The 23,417-nt window shown below is 35.2% G+C and overlaps 1 protein-coding gene across 10 annotated transcripts in view; it reads left to right on the forward strand.

The window, feature by feature from the left end:
* The window catches only part of CNTNAP4 (contactin associated protein family member 4), a 280,850-nt gene that overhangs the window by 238,179 nt on the left and 19,254 nt on the right, over positions 1 to 23,417 (forward strand). For 9 of the 10 annotated variants that reach the window (XM_023226820.2, XM_023226827.2, XM_023226823.2 and 6 more), the window contains 6 exons: positions 3,242 to 3,412; positions 4,144 to 4,362; positions 17,905 to 18,144; positions 20,474 to 20,698; positions 22,068 to 22,201; positions 23,011 to 23,098. In XM_023226820.2, the coding sequence (XP_023082588.1) occupies positions 3,242 to 3,412; positions 4,144 to 4,362; positions 17,905 to 18,144; positions 20,474 to 20,698; positions 22,068 to 22,201; positions 23,011 to 23,098 (1,077 nt within the window). The remainder of the gene's footprint in view (positions 1 to 3,241; positions 3,413 to 4,143; positions 4,363 to 17,904; positions 18,145 to 20,473; positions 20,699 to 22,067; positions 22,202 to 23,010; positions 23,099 to 23,417) is intronic. The other variant, XM_023226826.2, reaches the window with a different exon arrangement.

Genomic DNA, 23,417 nt, shown 5'->3' on the forward strand with positions numbered 1-23,417 from the left:
AAATCTACTTTGTGTCCGTTAGGCCGGGTTTTTTTTTTTTTTTCAAAAAGGAATTCTATAAATGTTTGGCAAAATAATTATTTTTAAAAGTACTTATAGTTCTAGCACAGAACTAAGTTAATTTTCCTAAATTGACTTCATTTTTAACTTTCTATATGAAATTCAATACTTAGTACATCTTCTTCTTTTATGTGAATGACTATATGGATTTATTATTTTATATAATTTACTTTATTCTGGTAAGATAAAAGGTAGGGTTTCTAGAAAATTATTATTTTATGTATTTATTATTTTTTGATGCAGAGTGTCATTCTGTCATCCAGGCTGGAGTGCAGATGTGTAATCTCGGCTCACTGCAATCTCAGCCTCCCAGGCTCAAGTGATTCTCCTGCCTCAGTCTCCTCAGTAGTTGGGGTTACAGGTGTCTGCCACAATGCCTGGCTAATTTTTGCGTTTTTAGTAGAAACAGGGTTTTACCGTGTTGGTCAGACTGCCCTCGAACTCCTGACCTCAAGTAATCTGCCTGCCTCGGCCTCCCAAAGTGCTGGGATTACAGGCATGAGCCACTGTACCTGGCCTAAAAAATTATTCTAAAATCTCTAGTACCCTGTATTGAATTGAGTTGACAACGATGTAATTTAGGGAATTTTATTTTATTTTTACTTTTTTGTGATTGTTATTAAATTTTTTATAGATACATAATACTATGCATATGTATGGGGTATGTGTGGTATTTTGTTACAGGCATAGAATGTGTAATGATCCAGTCAGGGGATTTAGGATATCCATCACCTTGAGCTTTTATCATTTCTGGGAGTTGGGAACATTTGAGTCCTTTCTCCTAACTATTTTGAAATACACATGACAATGTTGTTAATTGTAATCACCCTAGTCTGCTATTGAACATGAAGCTTATTCCTTCTATCTAACTGGAATTTTGTATTCATTGCCCAATCTCTCTTCTTTTCCCAGTAGGCCATTTCCTGCCTCTGGTAACTATCATTCTCCTCTCTCCCTCCATGAGATTAGGGAATTTTAAACCATCTAATCCATAGAATGCTCCCTTCCAAAAGCCTGCAGCTCCTGCTGCTGCCTGCCTGCTGAACTCTGTTTCCTCCCCCTCTTTGCCTTTCCTTTCAGGTGGCCTAGATTCTGGTGGGTGTCTCTGAGCACAGTGTGTAAAGGGCTGGGATACCACATGCCATTAACATTATTTGATCATGGAAATACTGGCCTTTGCTTTCTTTATAATTGTTTTGAATTAGCAGGAATTTCTTAACCCGATAAAATTTCCTTGCCTCATTTTCTACCTTTTGTGAATGTATAAAATAAGGTCTCCTAACTAAATGAAATAGACATTATTATGTATATGAGAGTGCTGAAGATGCCTAAAGTAATAAATTGGTTTCATTGCTATAAAAGCATTCATGTACAGATAGCAGCAATTCAAAGAATTGTTCATCTGCTTCAAGCAGTTCTTTGAAGCCTACTATATGATGCTTTATTGAGTTAGCTATGATACAATATGAAAAAAAGTTGTATCATAATATTACCTAATTTAAACCTTTAAGTAATTATAAATGCTCCTCTAATCAGACAAAATAAGATTTAATAACATTCCATAATGTGAAGTTTATTTTTATTTTAATATATAACATTTAAACAAAAAGGCATCTAAATCGTTCTGAAAACAGATCAGCTAAGAACTTCTAAGAATGCAAATGTGTTGTTATGCCTGACTTGATATTTTACATTTTCTTATGTTTATTTTTTCCTAGAAATCCAAAGGTCTAGTATAGGAATCGCTGTAAAAGGGACATAAGGAATAGGCTTGATGTGACTCTGATAATATATGGTTTCATTTGACTCTGGGAGGAAAAGCTTCAAAGTAGATTCTTGGTTGAATAAATTCAGCTCTAAAATTGTCCACACACAAGCTGAGAATTGACTTTTGAATCAGATCCACAAGAAAAACAAACAAAAATAGATATAAGCATTATTTGGTGTAGAATTTATACAAAGTAAATTAAAATTAAAGAAACACGTATGAGCAAAGTCAAGTTTGTGATTTTTAACTTTGTAGCTTGGTATCTGTTCTCTGCTAGCATAATGAACTGTTGTTTTGAAATTGCTGTTTTCCAACTTCAGAGAATCAATACATCTTTCTTCCAGGAAGGTAATTTAGATAGAATTTTATCCAGTGTAGGGAATGTGTGTAGAGGCAGTTGCTTAAAACTAAAGATGTATATTTGTATTTCATGTGCAGAGAACTTGCTATTGGCAGCAGACAATGCAGTTCGTTTCTCTGATTATACTCCTCATCAACCACATGTATGCAGTCAGATTTCACTCCTGTCAGCTCATGCTGTTGCATTTGTATTTGATTTTCCATACTTTTTGCTATATGTAGTTCACAATATTTTTTCAAAAGGAAAGTTGTAGATATCAAAAAAAGGGTGAGAAAGTCAAGATACGTGGTATTTGGGCAGCAAATTATAATCAACTTTATAGTCTGCATTTTTTTTCAGATCTCCTAATTTATATCCCAAAGTTTTCAACATTTTCTGCCTATTTTGAGCATTTGTTAACATTCTGAGAACACTTTTAATCCACTGTTCATCTACTTCATTCTTATTGGCAAAGTAAGAGATAATTTTCAATAAAAAGAGTATTTTCATGAGAGTGTCAGCTTGGACAGAGTAAGGTGTATGTTGGTTTGTAAATAGACGATATTATTTAGAATGCCAGTCTCAGTTTGGAAAATCACAGGCCCATTAAGGAAAACAGTGTATGTAACTGTGAAGTGTGTGTGTTAGAAGTGTTAGAACAAATATACTGTGAGCTTCTTTGGGGTTTTTGTTTGAAACAGGTAGGTGTTTTAATTTTGAAGTTATAAAAGATTGCCTACTTATCAATGTTTGCAGATCGTATAATATCACTTTGGTGGAGGATATAGTATTGAGGCTGAGGATATTTGTTCCATATAAAATATAACATTTAGACCATTTCTGTAATGATCATTCTTACTCTTTATTGGAAAAAAAACAGGATTTCAATCCCTATGAAATCTCTTAGGCTTATGTTTTGTATACTACATAGTTGACAGAAAAAGAGCAGATTTGTATAAATACCTTTTTAAATAGCAAAAATGCTGAAAATAGAAAATGTAATTGTCATTCATTTTATTTCATGAATTTGTTTTCTTTTTGAATTTTTTTCTTCCTTTTTGTTCACAAAACAGGATCATTTTGGAATTCAGCTTCCTTTGATACTGAGGCTTCATATCTTCATTTTCCTACTTTCCACGGAGAACTTAGCGCAGATGTGTCTTTCTTTTTTAAGACAACAGCTTCATCTGGGGTATTCTTAGAGAACTTGGGGATTACTGATTTTATACGGATAGAGCTTCGCTGTAAGTCTCCTTTTCCAGAGAAGTGTATGAGATTCTATCGTTTAGTAGTAAATCTTCTAACTAATTTTTAAACTACTCACGTGTCTACTTTATCATCTGATTCTTTTCATTGCATCCTTTTGAAAGACTCAATATTAACTTATCCTTTTTGTAAGAAAATAATTTGATACTTAACATGTGATAATTTGGAAAAATAATTGGTAGTTTCTTGTACCAATTTAAAAGCAGTTTTAATTTCAGTTAATTAAAACTAAAAAGCATTTTCTTAGTTAATTACAAATTACTTAACCACTCATTTTGATGTACTTCTAAGCTGCTATTATGTTAATATCAAATGTGTATAGCATGCCTTAAAAATTATATAAAGTTTGAATCACTGTAACAATTATTTTTAGTTATAATGCCAGTTGCTATTTAGTTTCCTTGCCTTGGATAAATAGCTTTACTTTTTAGCAATAGGAAAAATTAGCTCTGAGGACTATCTTAGAATACCGTTGGCTGTTTTTTTTTTTCCTAAAAATGTGAATGTATTTAACTGTCTCATTTCACATCAGAAGACGTAGTTCTGTGTTAGTGTCATGAGTTTCAAACAGTAGCATTCAAACCATGCTATGTTTATTATCTTTCTATTCAGTGATTGTTATGCTGTGGTGCTGTTCCTAAGTATATTGGAGACTCGGCACTCCACCACAGGAACTCACTAGAACAATCTTTATGTGTAATATTTCCAGCTCCGACAGTGGTGACTTTTTCATTTGATGTGGGGAATGGGCCTTTTGAAATCTCAGTGCAGTCACCCACCCACTTCAACGACAACCAGTGGCACCACGTGAGGATTGAAAGGAACATGAAGGAGGCCACACTTCAGGTGGACCAGCTGACACCGAAGACACAGCCCGCCCCTGCTGATGGGCATGTCCTCTTACAGCTCAACAGTCAGCTCTTTGTGGGTAAGTTCTCTTTTTAAGCGATCATTTAATTGTGTGATATATGCTCAGAAATGGCACAAGATAAAAATAATAGCAACTATAAAAACGAGGATAATAACAACAAGCAACAGTAGCAAATCACCATTGATTCAGAAACTGTGTCCAAACTGGGCCAAGTGCTTCATTTCTTCCTCATAACCAGCCCGTGAAATGGGTATTATCCGTATTTTACAGATGAGATAGCTGAGCTTCCAGGGTTGACTTGCCTACAAAATCTCATCACGTAAATGAGATTTGTGTTTAATCCGTATTTGCATACCTGCTTTTTTTTTTTTTTTTTTGAGACAGAGTCTCGCTCCCTGCCCCAGGTTGGAATACAATGGTGCAATCTTGGCTCACTGCAACCTCCAACCCCAAGGTTCTAGTGATTCTCCTACCTCAGCCTCCCGAGTAGCTGGGATTATAGGCACCTGCCACCATGCCCAGCTAATTTTTTTGTATTTTTAGTAGAAATGGGGTTTTGCCATGTTGGCCAGGCTAGTCTTGAACTCCTGATCTCAGGTGATCCACCCGCCTTGGCCTCCCAAAGTACTAGGATGACCGGTGTCAGCCACCACGCACCCAGCTTTACCTGCATTCTTAATATTACAGGTTACATGATTGGTTTTAGCTTATTGATTTATGATATTACTGTTTTATTATGATACCAGGAATGTTTATCTCTGTTCTCAGAATTGTTGAGGAAACCTTATTTGATGAGGAAATCATCCAGCTGATGCCAAACAATGGACATTCTCCCTGCCACCCCTCCACCCCCACCAGTCACCACATTGAAAACAGGCCAATAGCAAACAAAAAAAAAAAAACAAACAAAAAAAAACCCAGATACCCAGTGCGTATAGAATTCATGTTTGACAGTTTCACCAGTTCCTCCGCTATTTTCCCTCCTTTTGCACATTTTTTTCCTGATATTTTGTGGTCACCTACTTAGTATTTATACCAGAATGTTGTTCCTTTATTTCCTAAATCCATTCATGTGGCATTTATAGATTTGATAGTGGCATCCTCTGGATGTATTTGTTTTACTTTGAATCTTTGCTAATTAGTTAGTAGAAATTATGGACCATGCATTATCTCTTACTTGATCACTTCTCATATATTTTAACATAAATGAGGACATAAAACACTATAAAGCAGAATAAATGATAAGTTATTAGAAATCGTACTTAAAGGACAAGCATGATGTAATCCTAGCACTTTTGGAGACAAAGATAGGAGGATTGCTTGGGGCCAGGAGTTTGAGACCACTCTGGGAAAAACAGCAAGATCCATCTCTACAAAAAGTAAAAAATTTAAAAAATTAGGCAGGCATGGTGGCACTCGCCTGTAATCCCAGCATTCGAGAGGCTGAGGTGGGAGGATGGTTGAACCCAGTAATTGGAGGCTGTTGTGAACTATGATCCTGCCACTGCACTCCATCCTGGGTGACAGAGGGAGCCCCTGTCTCAGCAACAACAACAGCAAAGAAATTATTTTTTAAGAATTCTCAAGAGTTACACTTTTGAAGAAAATTGATCAGATCCCCATTACACCTTTTATTTCTTAAAAGTCTGATGTTATTAACCTCCTCTCACTGGAAAGGATGAAGCATATTTGCAACATATTTGAGGAAGACATGTTTCCAATATATTTGTGTACTTACTATTTTGATAATTTATTATTTCCTTTGCTCAAATATTTAATGAATAGCTTCTATGAGTAAGGCACTGTAATAGACAATCTAATGATGATCTTGTGACCACTTGATGGACTTACTTAAGGGTATGAAAATAATGAAGAATGTATGAGAAGAAATATGTAACTTTTAATAACGTGCTAGAAGCTCAGTCAGGAAATTGACAAAGCTATTTCTTGAATTATAAAAAATGAGAGATGGCCACAACAAAAGGTATGGCAATTTAAAATCTGTCAGTAGCTTGGAAATAGCCTTACTATTCTTGGAAATTGAGAGGCTGAAATAGTCCTCAAAATTTTCAGTGAAATATGCTGCAGTTGACCTTTCATTGTTGGTATGAATTTCAGTTTCATGAGATGGAGGCACTATATGTTGTGTCGTGTAGGAATCCTGGCCTTAACTTGATTTCAGACAGTCATAATGAAGCACTGGTATGTCATCAGAAAACGGCTTTAAAACAGGCTTCAGTCTTTAAGCATCGATCGTGTGATATAATTTTAATAAGGATCTAAAAGATTTTGTCTTCATGGAGGCAATTGTTTAGGCCTTTGACCTCACTGTATGTGTTGAAATGTAAGGATTGGTGTTATTCCAAAGTTTTATAAAAAAATAACTCTTGATTATATTTAAGTCAAGTCATTGAAAATAAAAAAGACGAGGCAAAATAAAGATTTGTGAAAAAAGGTGACATATACTGTTAACAACAATCTGTTTATACAGTTTCTTCCTTCCTGCTCACAGATAACCGTGAATAAGTTGACATGATTTAGTGTGGTGATACTAAGGAAAGGGCTTATAAAAAAGAAAAAAGAAAAAAGAAAACGCTTGTAGTCTTGGGTAGAGACAATCATTGGCTGCCAAGACACCACGTGAGGGGCTTGGTTTTATCTTCACCTCCACCAGAGTGAACTAGTCTGTTAGGAAAGGGCTTCAATCAAGTTGACAAAACAATGCTCGCAAGACAAACTATTCATTTATCAATTTACAACATGACTATCGCACCAATCAGAATTTAAGAAAAATTGTAGCTGGAGGTATTTTTTTTCCCTGTAGGCAGACTCAATGAAAGACACATTATAATTGAAAAGGTTATACTGAATTAGAGTATGGTGACTGAAAAACTAGTTTAAAAAATCAGTAGTAATTAGAGCTGATTTTAAAAAGCACCTACTAGGACCAAAGAGTTCTGTGTCTTCCTGAGAGTATATTTCAGTGGAAGAGAAGAGACAGGCAATTAAAAAAATCTATCTATCTAGCTAGAAAAAAATCTCTCTCTATATATAGAAAAAACATATATAATATATAGAAAAAATATCTATGTTACTATAGTTTTTATAGTTTATAGTTACATAGTTACATATTTCGGTGGAGAATATATTTCAGTGGAAGAGACAAGACAGTCAATAAAAAAGAACTATTTGTATATATAAAAAATTTTATATAACTACATATAGTTTTATAGTTTATATGTAGTTATATATAACTATATAACTATATATGTAGTTATATATGACTATGTAACTATATAACTATGTAACTACATATAAACTATAACTATATAACTACATATAAAGTATAAAACTCTAGGGTTATATAGTTTATATGTAAACTATTATATATTATATATAAACTATAATATATAAACTATTATATAATATAAACTATATATTACATATAATATAGTGTATATTACATTATATATAAACAATATAAACTATATAGTTAAACTAGTTAAACTAGTTTATAGTTATGCTAGTTAAACTATATAGTTTATATATAACTATATATAATAATTACATATATAATATATATTATAATATATATAAACTGTATAACTATAGTTTATATATAACTATATATAATAATTACATATATAAATATATATTATATAATATAAACTGTATAACTATAGTTTATATATAACTATATATAATAATTACATAGTTTATATATTTATGTATCATTATATATCACCATATGTATGTATCCATACATGTATGCATGCATGTGTGTGCACATACATATATACATTTTCCGACACTGATAAATACCATAAAGTAAAAAGGATACCATGGAATCAGGCAGTGATTTGTGCTGGGGGCTTCTATTCCAAGTAGGTGGTCAGTACAGTCTTCTCTGGAGATGTTAGCAGAGTCCTCCTAATTTGAGCAGAGGTCAGATGAAACAGAAGAGCGAACCTTGTGAACATCTGAAGGAGGAGAATTCCAGGCCATGGCTCAAAGTGGTGGGAATAAGCTTTAGGGATTCAAAGTATAAGGAAAAAAACAATGTGGCCGGAAAGAATCAGAGTTAGGGAAAGTATGATGGGAAACAAGACTGAGGTACACATCGGACCTTGTAGGGCCATGGCGAGGACTATGGATTTTACTCTAAGGAATCAGCAGAGTGACCTAATTTAATTTACATTTTCCAAGCTCTCTCTTACTACCCAGAGGGATACAGATGGAGGAGATGGAGGGCAGGCAGGCTATCACAGTGGTCCCTGTGAGAGATAATGGTGCTGCAGGCTAAGGTAGAGATGTTGAAATTTAGATACACGCAACTTGCTAATGAATTGGTCATTGATGTTAGTGTTTTACTATTTATCTATGATAATATGCTTGGGGATGAAATGCTTCTTTGTCGGTCTTTGGTTTTCTCACATTATTTCCCAGTTTTTGTTTTTGTTTATTTATTTTTGAGACAGAGTCTCACTATATCACTCAAACTGGAGTGCGGAGGTGTGCTCAGTGCTAACTGCATCCTTGATCTCCTGGTCTCAAGGGATCCTCCCACCTCAGCCCCCCAAGTATCTGGCACCACAGGTACATGCCACCACACTTGGCTAATTTTTGTATTTTTTGTAGAAAGAGGGTTTTGATATGTTGCCTAGGCTGGTCTCAAACTCCTGGGCTCAAGTGCTCCACCCACCTCAGCCTCCCAAAGTGCTGGGATTACTGGTGTGAGGCACCACACCAGCCTAGCTTTAAATTTCACCTGGAGTTAGCTTTTCTTGTTTTTTCCCTTCATCTTAATTTATAGCAGTGATTAAAGCTGTTTCCTGGCTCCACAATCCAAATTGTATACCGTAAGCCATAAGCTTGCCAGGCTGCAAAGAGTCTCTGGTCCTTCTTCACAGGCCAGAGAGAATATTTCACCTTCTTCCTCTCCTTTAATGACACGCACCTGCTCCATAATCGCACTCTTACCAGTAAATTGGGCTTCTTTGTTTATAGATTTTGTTCCAGCACATGTCATATGTAGAAGGACCCTTCTCGCATTTCCTCACATGTTAATCCCCTGAAATATGTTAGGGTTAAGTCTTTCTCTATTCTCAGAGTTGGTGACTCCATGGGTGACTGGTAATCTCTACTTCAATCCAATGTAATTGATTTTCTGGTTACAGTTTTAAAGGGTAATTTAATTCCCCTTACTTGCAAGTTCAATAATTTAATTTGTGGTTCATCCATCCATCTTAAAGATAATTATGGCTAATCAGCATTTTCAGTGTGCGTAACAACTATCCTTTGTATCTGGATATGGGGCAAACGAATGAGGTAATTGTGAATCCGAAAAGTAAGTACAGTTTTCAGCATGACTTTATTCTTCTAATAAAAATGTTTTAAATACAGAGACTGATGGTAATAATAATAATGTTTAAACAAGTTTAGAGATTAAACATACAACATGAGGACTATAGTTAATTGTATGGTATTTGGCATTTGAGATTTTTGTTAAATATAGTAGATTTGTCACAAAAAAGTAACTATGTCAGATTATAGATTTGTTCATTTGCTTTTACTACAGTAACCTTTTTACTACCTCTGTGTTTCCTGTAACATCATGTTATAAACCTCAAGTATACACAAAAAATTTATTTTAAAAATGAATAAATTACATGGAAACACAATTTTTATAATATAGGACAAGACTGAAAGACTGTTAGTGTTATTCATTCTAAAATAGATGATGTTATTGTTCCAGCATTAAGTAGTTTTGTTAAAAATGCACCTTCTTGTTAGTTAACAAATTTATAGAACCCTACTTTGGAATATTTCAAATAACAAAATTATTTTAAAATATAAATATGAAATGTTAGAAATTTCAATAACATGGAAATGTATTAAATTGAGGTACTGTGTTTAACACTTTACCTGCAAATAAAATGTGTAGCTATTTGGATATATGATACATTTGATTTAAATTATATTCTCCATCTTACTAACTGGGTCTATGTTGATAATATTTATTAGCATTAAATTTTTTGAGATTAACATTTTTTAAAAATTTGAGATGAGTCTCTCTCTCTGTCACCCAGACTGGAGTACGGTGGTGCGATCTTGGCTCACTGCAACCTACGCCTCCCAGGCTTAGGTGATTCTCCTGCCTCAGCCTCCAGAGTAGCTGAGAACACAGACACATGCCACTATACCAGTCTACTTTTTGTAGAGACACAGTCTCCCTATGTTGCCCTGGCTGGTCTTGAACTCCTGGGTTCAAGAGATCCACCCACCTTGGCCTCCCAAAATGCTGGGATTACAGGTGTGAGCCACCATGCCTCACCTGCAGATTAGCATTGTTGCTAATCTCTCAGAAGTAGCTGTTGCAATGAGACCACATGAAGGAATCCAATGTATTTTCTCTATTGCTTCTTCGCCCTCTCTTCTAAAGGCCAGTCGTAAAGTATGTTCACATCTCAGAGGGAAACTCTGAGGAAAGATTAATGCTTTAATTTCTGAGAAAAATCAGTAAAAATAAATAGAAAGCATTTTGAAAAAACGTGATGCAGTTGGGCAGCAGTTATATATGACAATTGAAATAGGAATAAGGAAATGATAAATGGAGTTTCAGAGATGCAGCTAGCATTAGCCTACACCCGAGCAATACAAACCAGAAGGCTTTTGAGCAATCTCTGATGTTTCAAATATTAGAAAAATTAGCTTCAACTAATCTAAACTGTAGGATGTCATGCAAAGTAAAGGAAGAATAAAATAATGCACAAAACCCTTGTATGACTAAGTGATAAGAATTAACATCAGTGTAGCGTGATAGATTAGACATAATGAGCACCAACTCAATGAACATCTCCTCCTCTCCTCCAGATGATTCCAGCCAGCACATCACATTGCTTTTTTATAATAAAATGGATTCACCTTCTGTTTGTAGCCCGTCTTTCTCCATTTTTGTTCTTAGTTGTGACATTGGGTCTTTACTATCCTTTTCATGTTCTTTCACTTTGTCCTTTGTGTGTGTGTGTGTGTGATTTATGCCTATCTTAAATAGTCTTGTTCAGAACTGCCTCTTATTGTCTTTTAAAAAATCAGCGTATTGAACACGTGCCCTTGACTTGCTAACACTGAGGACTTAGCATCCGGTCACCGCTGTTACTGTAAACTCACAAACGTTCTCCAGCCACAGAAATGATGGAGAGAAAAGAATCAATCATTTCTAAAGCTGAAATGTGACATTGGTCATTTTCTATTTTGGTTTGTAAACTCAGCATTTTCGTAGAAGCTTCTTAATTTAGCCTTGAATTGATTTTCATGCAACCAGCTCTGCAATTTTTGTTTCCAGTCTCAATTCTTTTACTGACAGGTTTTTAGACGGGGTGAACTTTATCTCAGTACTTTGTGACTCTCACCTGGAGGAGAAGTAAGGACCCCTGACATAGTCAGAAGTAATTTGCTTTGCATTTGAATTGCATCGAATCTATAAATATTTATTGACTGTTTAGAGTTAACAATTGCTAAAAACCACATGCAAAGGTTAATGTTGAACTCTAAACATATTGAAGCTCTGAGACCACTACGGTCTCAGCTCTGTGTGTGTGTGTGTGTGTGTGTGTGTGTGTGTATTTGTGTAAACATATGCGTGTATTTCTGTGATTTCACCTGGGAGTGAAATTTCTAGGTCACAGCATATACATAGGCTAAGCACAGGAAATAGTGCCCTATCTCTATTCACCATCGGATAGCTTCCTTTATTAAGTGGCTGTTCAGATCTGTTGCCCATTTTCTACGAGACTGTCTTCTTTTTTTTTTTTTTTTTTTGAGACGGAGTCTCGCTCTGTCGCCCAGGCTGGAGTGCAGTGGCTGGATCTTGGCTCACTGCAAGCTCCACCTCCTGGGTTCCCGCCATTCTCCTGCCTCAGCCTCCCGAGTAGCTGGGACTACAGGCGCCCGCCACCTCGCCCGGCTAGTTTTTTGTATTTTTTAGTAGAGACGGGGTTTCACCATAGTAGCCAGGATGGTCTCGATCTCCTGACCTCGTGATCCGCCCATCTCAGCCTCTCAAAGTGCTGGGATTATAGGCTTGAGCCACCGCGCCTGGCCGATTGTCTTCTTTTTAAAAAAAAAAAATTCATAAGAATTATTTATATATTTCAGATGAATCCTTTTCATATAAGCTTATTATGAGATCTTCAACCTCCCTGAGTTTATTGTGCCTTCATATTGTTAACAGTGTCTTTGAATGGACAGAAGTTATTAATTATAATATCTTCCAGCTTTTTATTTTTCAATTTTGGTTTTTGATACGCTAAAATATAGTTATGGGAAGAGAATATCAAGCAGCCTTAGGTTTGAATTCAGTACAATAAAGGTCGCATTTTTCTTTAATATAATCAAATCATTTATCTTAATTATGCACTTCTCCCCTCCTTGAGGCATCTTTTTTGTGATTAGCCTAAGAAGTCCCCAGTGTACTTTTCTATGTCCAGTAGTAAATCTTAGTGATCATTGACTGAGGTCAGAATTCAGATGGGATATTTGAGGACAAGAGAATGTGATTATTCATCAATGTACAACAGTTTATTTCTTTAAAATAGGCTTTAGCATGGTCAAACTAGAGTGTTGCTCTGGCTTCAACATGTGAGAAGTCTAAATAGACTCATTCTTTTTGCTCCTTCTATGACTGAGGCACGTTTTCACCAACGACTTTGGTTCAGGGAAAAGTGACTGAATTTTCTGCCCATGACACTATTGCTAACAACAGCTGCCTCTTTGAACCACGATAGTTCTTTGAACCCGAGGGAGAATAGTCCTCTTCCTCCCCTCCATTCCAGGACTTTGCTTAATGAAGAACATTGCATGACAAACTTAGAGCTGGGCCTCCAGATTTCCTGCCTTCTATATTAACCAACACCCCTAATTCTGCAAGGCAAAGTTTTCCACCAGGATGCGGACAGGGCTCACGGTCCAATGCTTGACATATAGAAGATAACTTTTTCCCTTCAATCTCCTGACTTGGTCAGGGGCCCAGCCTGCGTGCCCTGTCACTTTTCTGCCCCAAGTTAATTTGTGGTTGGGCTTTGCCAGTTTTTCTTTGCCATAGTGTCAAGGTCAGGGAGTGTCCTTGTACTCTGCCAGGCAAATTTCTATAGCTTTGAATTTTAAAGAGAAGGTTGAGGATCTTGATTTCTTTATTTCTGTAAGGCCCCTGCGTGAGTTATGCAGTTGTTCCAATTAATTCTCAATAATATTCAAGCACAGCACATGAATAATTTGCCATTAAAAATTTAAAATGTAATCTCAAATGTCTTTCTGCCACAAAAGTAGTGGAAAATTGGCATAGGAAAGAACGAGCTTCTACTCCATGACAGTAACATCTGTCACTTATAGTAATTTCCTGAGAATAATAAACATGAGGAAAGGGTTTGGTGCTGGGTCTCTACTTAGCACCCAGACAAATTATTTAGATGCAAGACCTCAATACCATTACATAAGTGGACAGGTTTGGTTAAACTCAATAAACATGGAAAATGTTGGGCATTTGTTTCACAAGATACCCAGCGTTGTGAAGTCCTGAAATTCATTATATCTGATATAGCATGGCAGGTAAACTGATAGAAAATTAATTGGAAGACAGTTCCAAACGTAATAGCTCAGTGGAAACATCCAGAATCAATTAACCAAACTGCAACTCATTTTAATTGGACACACTCTAACCCTGAAAAGGCACTGGAATCTTTAATTAAGCTTTCAAGCCCAATCCTATTTACATTAGCCATGTTTTTCAGAATAGTTACATCTGAAAACAAAGTTATTAACTTGAAACGTAACAGTAAAGGAAAAATTCTAAATACATATATGACACAGCGGTTTGTGTCTAATTAGACATTATGTTTTCTGGTCATTTAAAATGTAGCTTAAAACTATATGGTTAGGTAAATAACTTAAAAAGTACAGAATTAAGATGTCCTGTTTATAAAGTTGCATACTGATTTTCTTCTCACTCTTACAAATATTATCTAAGCATATATTTCACGTGTATTTACATTTGTCTTCTTCTGCTACTCACCCCACACTCTGACTTTCTTATTTACTGCGTATTTATTTTTGTTATGTTGTGGTAATCTTGTGTTTCCCCATCTAAATTTATTACTGGCGCTTTTTGTCAGCAAGATTGATTTCATATAGTTTTATACCTTCAGTGCCCAGAAAGAGCTGCTAAATAAAGCTTGGAGAGCTGAAGTGCCGTTCAGTCCAAAGATGATCTGAGGCATACAAGAAAATGGAAAAGTCCTCTTCTTTTACCAGAGAGTGGTGTAAAGTGCAAAGAAGCTTCCTTGGAATGAAAGGCTATTTGTGGGTCTGAATCCTACCTCTGCCTCTAACTGAATGTGTTTATTCTAATATTTCCTCAGATGGACCTGTGGACCGATCTTTGAAATTTTCTATGCCCCTAGTTTCCCATTATCCAAAACAAACTAAACATGAAAAATTCAGTTAGAACAGCTGGAAATGGACTTTAGTCAGTCATAGGATCCCAAGTTATTTAGTTGTGTTGTTACTGGCAGAATAAGATAAGCCCCTGAGTTAGGGAGAATGTGCGTGTTTCAGAGCAGCACATGTATAACGATGTGATTTAGTGTTATTGTATACCATTGACTGTATACCATGATTTAACGTGGGATAATACAAAGTAAATTAAATATACCAGGAATACACCTTTAATTCAGAGTTCACAGAATGTGGCCCCCTGCAAAAAGTTCCTGTGCCAATGCGAAAACCAGATGTGAGCTGGACCTTACCCAGGGAAGAAATATCCAACAAGGATGCCGAAAGAATCTTGGCCAAAGACTTTGGACCCTAGGAGCTCACTGAGTTGAGTCAACAGAGTGGAAGAATAGAGAGGTGTGAAGATAAAGGAGTAGCAGCTCTGATATGGAAGAAAAAAAAAAAATCCTGAGCATAAGGCAGAAGAGACACTTCAAGAATGGCGGGGTCCTCAAAAAACTACAAATAGAACCACCATGTGATCCAGCAATCTCATTAATGGGCATTTATTGAAAGAAAAGAAAATCAGTTTATTGAAAAGACAGCTGCACCCCTAAGTTTATTGTAACACTATTGACAATAGCTAAGATGTGGAATCAACCCAGGTGTCCAATAACAAATGAATGGATAAAAAAGTGGTGTGTATAGGTAATGGAATACAGTTCAGGCATAAAAAAGAATAAAATCCTGTCACTCAGAGCAACATGGATGGAACTGAAGGGCATTATGTTAAGTGAAGTAAACCGGGAACAGAAAGTTAAACACAGAATGATCTCACTCATATAAGGAATCTAAGGAAAAGGTGATCTCATAGAAGTCAAAAGTAGAGCAGAGGATACTAGAAGATGGGGAGGGTAGAGGGAAGGGGCACAGAGATTTGTTAAAGGATATACTATCACAGCTAGATAGGAGGAAAAAGTTCTAGTGCTGTATGCCACTGCAGGATGACTATAGTTTATAGTAACATGTAGTTTCAAATAGGAAGATATTGAATGTTCCCAACACTAAAAAATTATAAATGTTTGAGATGATGGAGATGCTAACTACTCTGATCTGATCACTACATATTATGTATATCACAACATCACTACATACCCCATAAATATGAGCAATGATTGCGTGTCTATTAATTTTTAAAACAGAACAACAAAAAGGAATAAACAACTAAACTGGGCACCCATATTAAAAACCTAAAAAAAATGGCAGAAGCAAATGTAAATGTAGAAGGAATTAAACAAGAAGATTTCCAGGCATTCTGAAACTCTGTGATGAAATTAACACCATCCCTACCATGCTCACTTATGACAATGGCAATATGTTTACACTCTCTAGATTTATAAATAGATTTATAAAAAGAACGGCCAACACCCTTAAGACCTTGGCATCCTTCATGGAGGAGAAACAAATTATGTAAATGGAAACATTTTGAATAAACATTTAAATACAGCAATTTGGATATAGTTATAGCTATGAATCTGAATTCTGATTAGTGTTAGTGTCTGTAAGTCCAGAATTCTCAGGAATTCTTTGAAGTTCCTTTCCATAGTCTTTCATTATTTGCAAATATATAATTAGTTTATTAGAAATGTTCACTAAATTCAGGCCTCGTTCTCAGTCTCAGAGACCCAAGCATCTCTGTGGGGCAAAAGGGGCCCCCTCATTACCCTTGAAGCACTATGCCCACATCTCCCACTTCGATGTATAATGTGGTTTAACAAATGAATGAAGGAATGGATTTAATAGTTACAACACAAATTATTTGTCTACCACTGTTCTTTGTGCTGGATATACAGTAGCAATCATAGTAGCCCTTGTTGAATGAAGGCTAGGTTAAGGAGCTACCTGAATGATTTGGAAGAAACGAAGTGAACATGTTTTAGGAAATGAGAATTTATATGTAAAGAGTACATACAAGGTCTTGGTGATGAGACAGCATCATTTATCCAAAGATGGAGCTTCTTTTTAGAGGCCTCACAACCATTTAACTGCCTCTCAATAGAATTGCCAGGTTATTTAGATTAGGGTACTATTTTCCCGCTTCAAGTTCTGAGTATTAACTTGGAGTATTCCTGGACACAAATTTATGTATGGGTCTACCCAGGGCTTACACTCCTATCAGGACAGTGCTAATAAAGTGATGGTCTAGTGATCATCTGAATTAGAATCTCCTGCAAGCCTTGTTAACTCTTGAGATTCACAACCCTACTTTTGGACCACAGAACCAGTATTTCTTGGAGCAAGCTACTGAGTCAATTTATTAGAAGCTCTCCAGGTGATTATGTGTTACTCATATTTCTTAAAGTTTGAGAACCTCTACCTTAGAATAATAGGGTCTGATTCCAACCAAACATTGTAGACCTCTTCAAGGGTGACTTGATAAGTACATATGGTTATATATTCAATAAGTGTTATATCACTTATTTCTGTATCGATCCCCTTTTGCAATTTTGTTAAGAATCTTTCCAAGCATAAAACACCGAACATAGACTAACCTTTAGAAAAACAGTCACTCGGAAATATGTCAGACAAAAACAAATAATCTGACATTCAGTTACCATCTTTTCAATGAATGGGTAACAACCAAAGGACCATATCAGTGTACCATCAGAAGATCTCAAGGATTCCTTCATAATTCTCACAAAGTTAAGACTCTACCAGAATCAAGATCAGGTTTAAATATGAAGGACAAACCACACTTACCCAGCAATATATACTTATTACAATTCCCAGAAAGTAGTTTCTACATTAACATAGCGATACATGTCACTGTTATGTTGAATGAGAGTAGTATATGACCTTTATTTTATTCCTCAATTTAAAGATCAATAAATATATTTTAGAAAAAATATGTAACATAGTCAACTTTAAAATAAATTGCATTAAAGTTGTATCTTTCTTGGAGTCTATATTTGGCCATGAATTGTGTTTCCAAAATTATATTTGCTCATCCATTTCTTTGCTGTTCTCTGTAAGGCCTCAGTTTTGTTTGGTCTTTAAATCCCGAATACAACACCTAGGAACATGTTTCCATTTGCAGTATTTCCCTTTTAGGTGGAACGGCCACCAGACAGAGAGGCTTTCTGGGCTGCATTCGGTCTCTGCAGTTGAATGGGATGACCCTGGATTTGGAAGAAAGAGCCCAGGTGACTCCAGAAGTGCAGCCAGGTTGTAGGGGACATTGCAGCAGCTATGGGAAGTTGTGCCGCAATGGAGGGAAGTGCAGAGAAAGACCCATTGGGTTCTTTTGTGACTGCACTTTCTCTGCATACACAGGGCCGTTCTGCTCAAATGGTAAGTGTGGCATGGAAGACTGTAAGAGGAAAAATTATTCAATGTGAATTAAATGTCTGCCAGTTCTTGTCTTTCCAGCTGTTTGAAACAAACAAAAAATCAATTTCTGAGTTTCTTCGGCAAAGAATCTTTTGAATGTAAAGAATAGATACAAGATCCTGGTGATAAGACAACATCACATATTCAAAGTTGGAGCCCATCATATTTCATTACTTAAGTGTTTGACTCAAACTAGTCTTTGTTGATGATAAATCCATTGATAGTCACTTTTATGTATTTTAAAGTGTTAGTTGCTCAGTCTGCTTTTTTATACCTAACATTGATTCTCTTAAATAATATGGTTGTCAGCAACCTGCCCCATGGTGCCGTTCTTTATTTTAAAATCATTTAAAGCATTACTTTTTTTTTTTTTTTTTTTTTTTTTTTTATAAAAATTTTCCCTCTTTCCCTCTGTCACCCAGCCTGGAGTGCAATGGCACCAGCTCAGCTCACCGCAACCTCCACCTCCCAGGTTCCAGCGATTCTTCTGCCTCAGCCTCCCGAGTAGCTGGGATCACAGGAGCCCATCACTATGCCTGGCTAATTTTTGTATTTTTAGTAGAGATAGGGTTTCACCATGTTGCCCAGGCTGGTTTCAAATTCCTGACCTCAAGTGATCCACCCACCTGAGCCTCCCAAAGTGCTGGGATTACAGACATGAGCCCCCATGCCCGGCACTGTTGCTATTATATTTGTTGAAGATACTCAACAATGGAAGGATATTTCAGATGCATTTATTTTTATTTTTATTTGTTTGAGTTTTTTAGGCATATTTTTTCCAGAAATATGAACAGCATACCATTAAATATTGATGCATTCCAAAAATAGACACACTTATACATTAATCATACATTTTATTGTATGATATGTTGAATATCTGCTGGTGAAATAAAATAGCAGAATAGTTTTCAGCTTCTCTCATTCTCTGATATACGTCGTAGAAGGAGGAAAGAACAGTTATAGGAGTAAGTGTTCTGGACAGACTTCTATGAATATACAAACATTTATTCTTTCATAGTTCCTCATAGAAGACTGACATCCAATTTAAATTCATTTACTTTAAAGTGTATCTTGGCTATTGAACCTTTTCCTGAAGGAGGCTAACAAAACTTGGCTCCAAATTAAAACAACTCCTGACTTACAAAGAAAGCATGAGGATGAGCTAATAAAAAGTTTGCCAAATGTACTTTTCAAGTCATCTGCTTTTCTCAGGAATAATCTATAATTTACAAATCAACTTGTGATCATAATCATATACTGTTGGTACCATTGTAGGACACTTTTCATGTTTAAAGTGATAATTAAGACCATTTGTTTAAAATAACATGTCTTCGTTTTCTGGATATAAATAATTTCCAGTTCATCTTGCTAAGTGCAACCATAAATGTTACTCTGTATGCACATATTATATTGAATATAAAATGTATGTTATAGATAATAAAATAATGAAACAATAAAAACCCTAAAATGTCAAGGGAGTCTAAACATTACTGTATGATCCAGTAAGTATCATCTACAACTTGTATTCAATAACCAGTCCTTTTTTAGTAATGAAGAGAAGCAGATTCGGGGATTTAAAACGAGTTATTTCTTCTGCCATCCTCTTCATTTTCATACATATGTATTTGGTGTGGGGGGGGGGAAGAAAGAAGAGAGAGAATTTGGGATATTAATCTCATACAGGAAAAATATTACACTTTTGTAAAATGATTTAAAAGAGGTTGGTTAGTTCCATTTGTTGATGCTATTTCCCTCTCTCACGTTAATACTAGACTTGGCTTTCTTTTTATAGTACACAACAACTGTGAGAAAATGTTTAGACCTAAAGGAAAATTTCTGCCTCTCAATCCTGGGAAAGAAGAGAGTCAAACATCCTTCCTTCCTATTTTGTAGATAGGGTGCCCTAGACTTCCTTTAAGATATGCTTCATTTAAGATTAGTGTGTACTATCTTCACTGTAATAGATGGGAGTTAAAATTTAAATAAACAAGTAGATGATCAAGTAGATAGAAGACAAGCCTGGTTTGTGTTTGAACTCAGATAAGAAAACATTTAACTTTCAACTGTAAAATTATACTAGTACATTAATTATATGTCATTTTAACAGAAAGCCATTTCAAAGATCGTTATGAAAGCTCTATTAATTTGCTTTATTATTTGATTCTAGTTTGGGGTTGGTTCTTCTATCTATGCAACTCATTATTTACAGAAACTAAAATATTAATTATTGTAACTAAAGCTAGATTCTTGTACTTAAAATTTTTAAGAAAAAATATATATGTTGTTTCAGAGATTTCTGCATATTTTGGATCTGGCTCATCCGTGATATACAATTTTCAAGAAAATTATCTTTTAAGTAAAAACTCCAGCTCCCACGCTGCTTCATTTCATGGTGATATGAAGCTGAGCAGAGAAATGATCAAATTTAGTTTCCGAACAACACGAACACCAAGCTTGCTGCTTTTTGTGAGCTCCTTTTACAAAGAATACCTTTCTGTTATCATTGCCAAAAATGGTGAGTTCTTTTTAGATGAGAGAGAGAAAATTAAATTAGAACACCAGCTCTGTAATAATATGGATCATTCTTGTGTTCTGGTTTCTCAAACTACAAACAGAAAAATGAAGTGTGCCTGTTTTTTTGTATTCACAGTTTTAGTACTATCCTGTAAGTATAATCTAAAAGGATTATTTAAAATGATTAAGATGCCTTTATCTCTTTATAATTTTGATAATTTTACATATTCAATGTATGATTTTATTTATATAAAACACTTATATTATTGTTAGAAGCTCGTTGACTATTCCATATGAATATCTGTATTTGTTTTGTAGTTCATTTTGAAATAAGGTACCTTGTTGTACATAAGTATTTCCTGCAAATCAAAGCAAGGAAACATTAAGGGAGTGTTAATAAACCAGCATTATGGATAAGAATATGTCCACAAGATGACCTTTTAGTCGTACTTTTAGTTAAAAAAAATCATCATGGGAAAAAAATGGTATATCCATGCAGTGTTAAGGGCATGTAGATTAGGAAATGTGTTTTCTACAGAAAACCATTTACTGCTATTTTTCTTTTTCCCATATGTGGATTAAAGGTAAAAAGTTTGGAAATAACTTCTCTGGATAAGAAAAGCAAACATACAGACATGTGACTATATCATTTCACCTAATTCAAATATATCCCAAGGGTATTGAACACCAAAATAAAAATAAGATTGTTTGATAAGTGTATTTATTCGTACTGTGCATTTTGAGCTTGAAGCTGATTTATATATTATGGCATTTTCTTCATCAAATTGAAAGATATCCTGTGAAATAAATTAATTGACATCTCTGCAGGCAATTAAATGAGTAGTACTAATTCTGATGGTAAATTTGGCTTAAAATCATTCATCTTACCATTATTTCATTTCAAAGTCTATGACCATGACCACTGGACATATTTCTTATCTTTAGTAAAACTACATTTGCCTTTCATAATTTCATTAATTGTTGTATTTCCAGAGTGTGAGATACATTTTTAAAATATTGTAGAAACAGAATATTATTGCAATATTAAACAATAGCTTGGTGTTTCAGAAATATTTAATATTGTTTTTAAGTAAGAAGCTAGTGCATGGATTTGCATATGCTTAATCTGAGATCTTGATGTTAAAGACTTGCAGGAAAGAGAGTGCTTATGTGCAACATATTTGGTCTTGATTTTGAAAATACAATATTGCAATTTCACTTGGAAACTGATTCTTGGGGATTATAAGAAGCTAACTTCCAATTTTTCCCTGAAATGAATAAATAGCAACAAAACATGACTCTGATTTTTAAGTAAGCCATTCTCAAAGTATGATTTTTACTAAAAAAGTCACAATTTTTCCCCACTCTAGGAAGTTTTCAGATCAGGTACAAGCTAAATAGATACCAAGATCCTGATGTTGTTAACTTTGATTTTAAAAACATGGCTGACGGACAACTTCACCACATAGTGATTAACAGAGAAGAAGGAGTGGTCTTTATAGAGGTAATGTCGTAAATTCAGCAGAAGCAATCATTTTAATGACTCTCCAGCATGAAGGATCTCAAGCAGAAATTTGATAATGAGCACAATAAGCAGAGACACTTTCAGTGGTCTTCTTCTGTAGATAATAGACCTCAAATGTAGTCAGGGTTTTCTTAAGCAATAAGATGTTGTTCATTATGTTATTAATATCAGATACTTAAAATGCCAATCTTTTCTAACTTGTTTCTGCTCAGAAGGACAATAATGTCATAGTGTGCTACTGGTAGGACCGTTGTTACGCTAATGAAACTGGTTTACTTTAGATAAATGCAGTAAGAAATCTATCCGAAAATAATGTTTGTAGTGTCAGAATTTTTGTTAATGATGTGAGTCAGAGCAAAGAAGGTGGAATTATTCATGGAGCCAGTTTTTGAAGAAACGCACTAATAATTTTTTGGTACCCTACCTAGAAGAAAATTTCTTAGCTGCCTACCTCAAATAAAAATAACAAGTAAAAGTGTTAAGGGGAAAAATAACCTTTTGTATCTTTTTGTTGGCTTCATCTATTTTGGATTCCTTATCCAGTGGAGAAAAATAAAATGATGCAAGGGGCTAGGAAGTAGGGTGCACTGGCATCTGAAGGTAGTATAGAAATAATGTCGAAAATCCTTTCTAAGTGGCTAAGTTTTTAAATTTTGTGTTTTCTAAATGTCTGGGGCCATGCTAACGACTGCTTAATTTATCTTTTTCTCTTGTCCTCCTTTGCTTCCTGTCTTCTCAACTAAACGTCATCCATTTGGATGTTTTTATCTCGTGTAATAATTTTGTAGATTGACAATAATACAAGGAGACAAGTTCACCTGTCATCAGGCACAGAATTCAGTGCAGTCAAATCTCTGGTATTGGGCAGGATTTTAGGTAAGTGAAAGAAAAAACCTTTCCCCTAATCATGCTAACCATGATACATAAACATGGATCAGAAAAATCATATCACACACACACCACACACACACACACACACACACACACACACATCATCATCATGGCAAAGGAAATCCCTTGCCTATTTTGATTATTCAGTGAGTGATAATCAAGGTAGAGGCTTATGCAGGCATGAGTAGGGGCATCCTGCGTGATGAGCAAGCATTTTCCTTTGATGGTAAGGTCACCCTGGTCTCAGTCCTGTCTCAATAAAGCATAATGAAATACGGTATTCTCACATTTCAAAAATATTAAA

This window comes from Piliocolobus tephrosceles, chromosome 17 (genome assembly GCF_002776525.5).
Source record: "Piliocolobus tephrosceles isolate RC106 chromosome 17, ASM277652v3, whole genome shotgun sequence".
NCBI lineage: Eukaryota > Metazoa > Chordata > Mammalia > Primates > Cercopithecidae > Piliocolobus > Piliocolobus tephrosceles.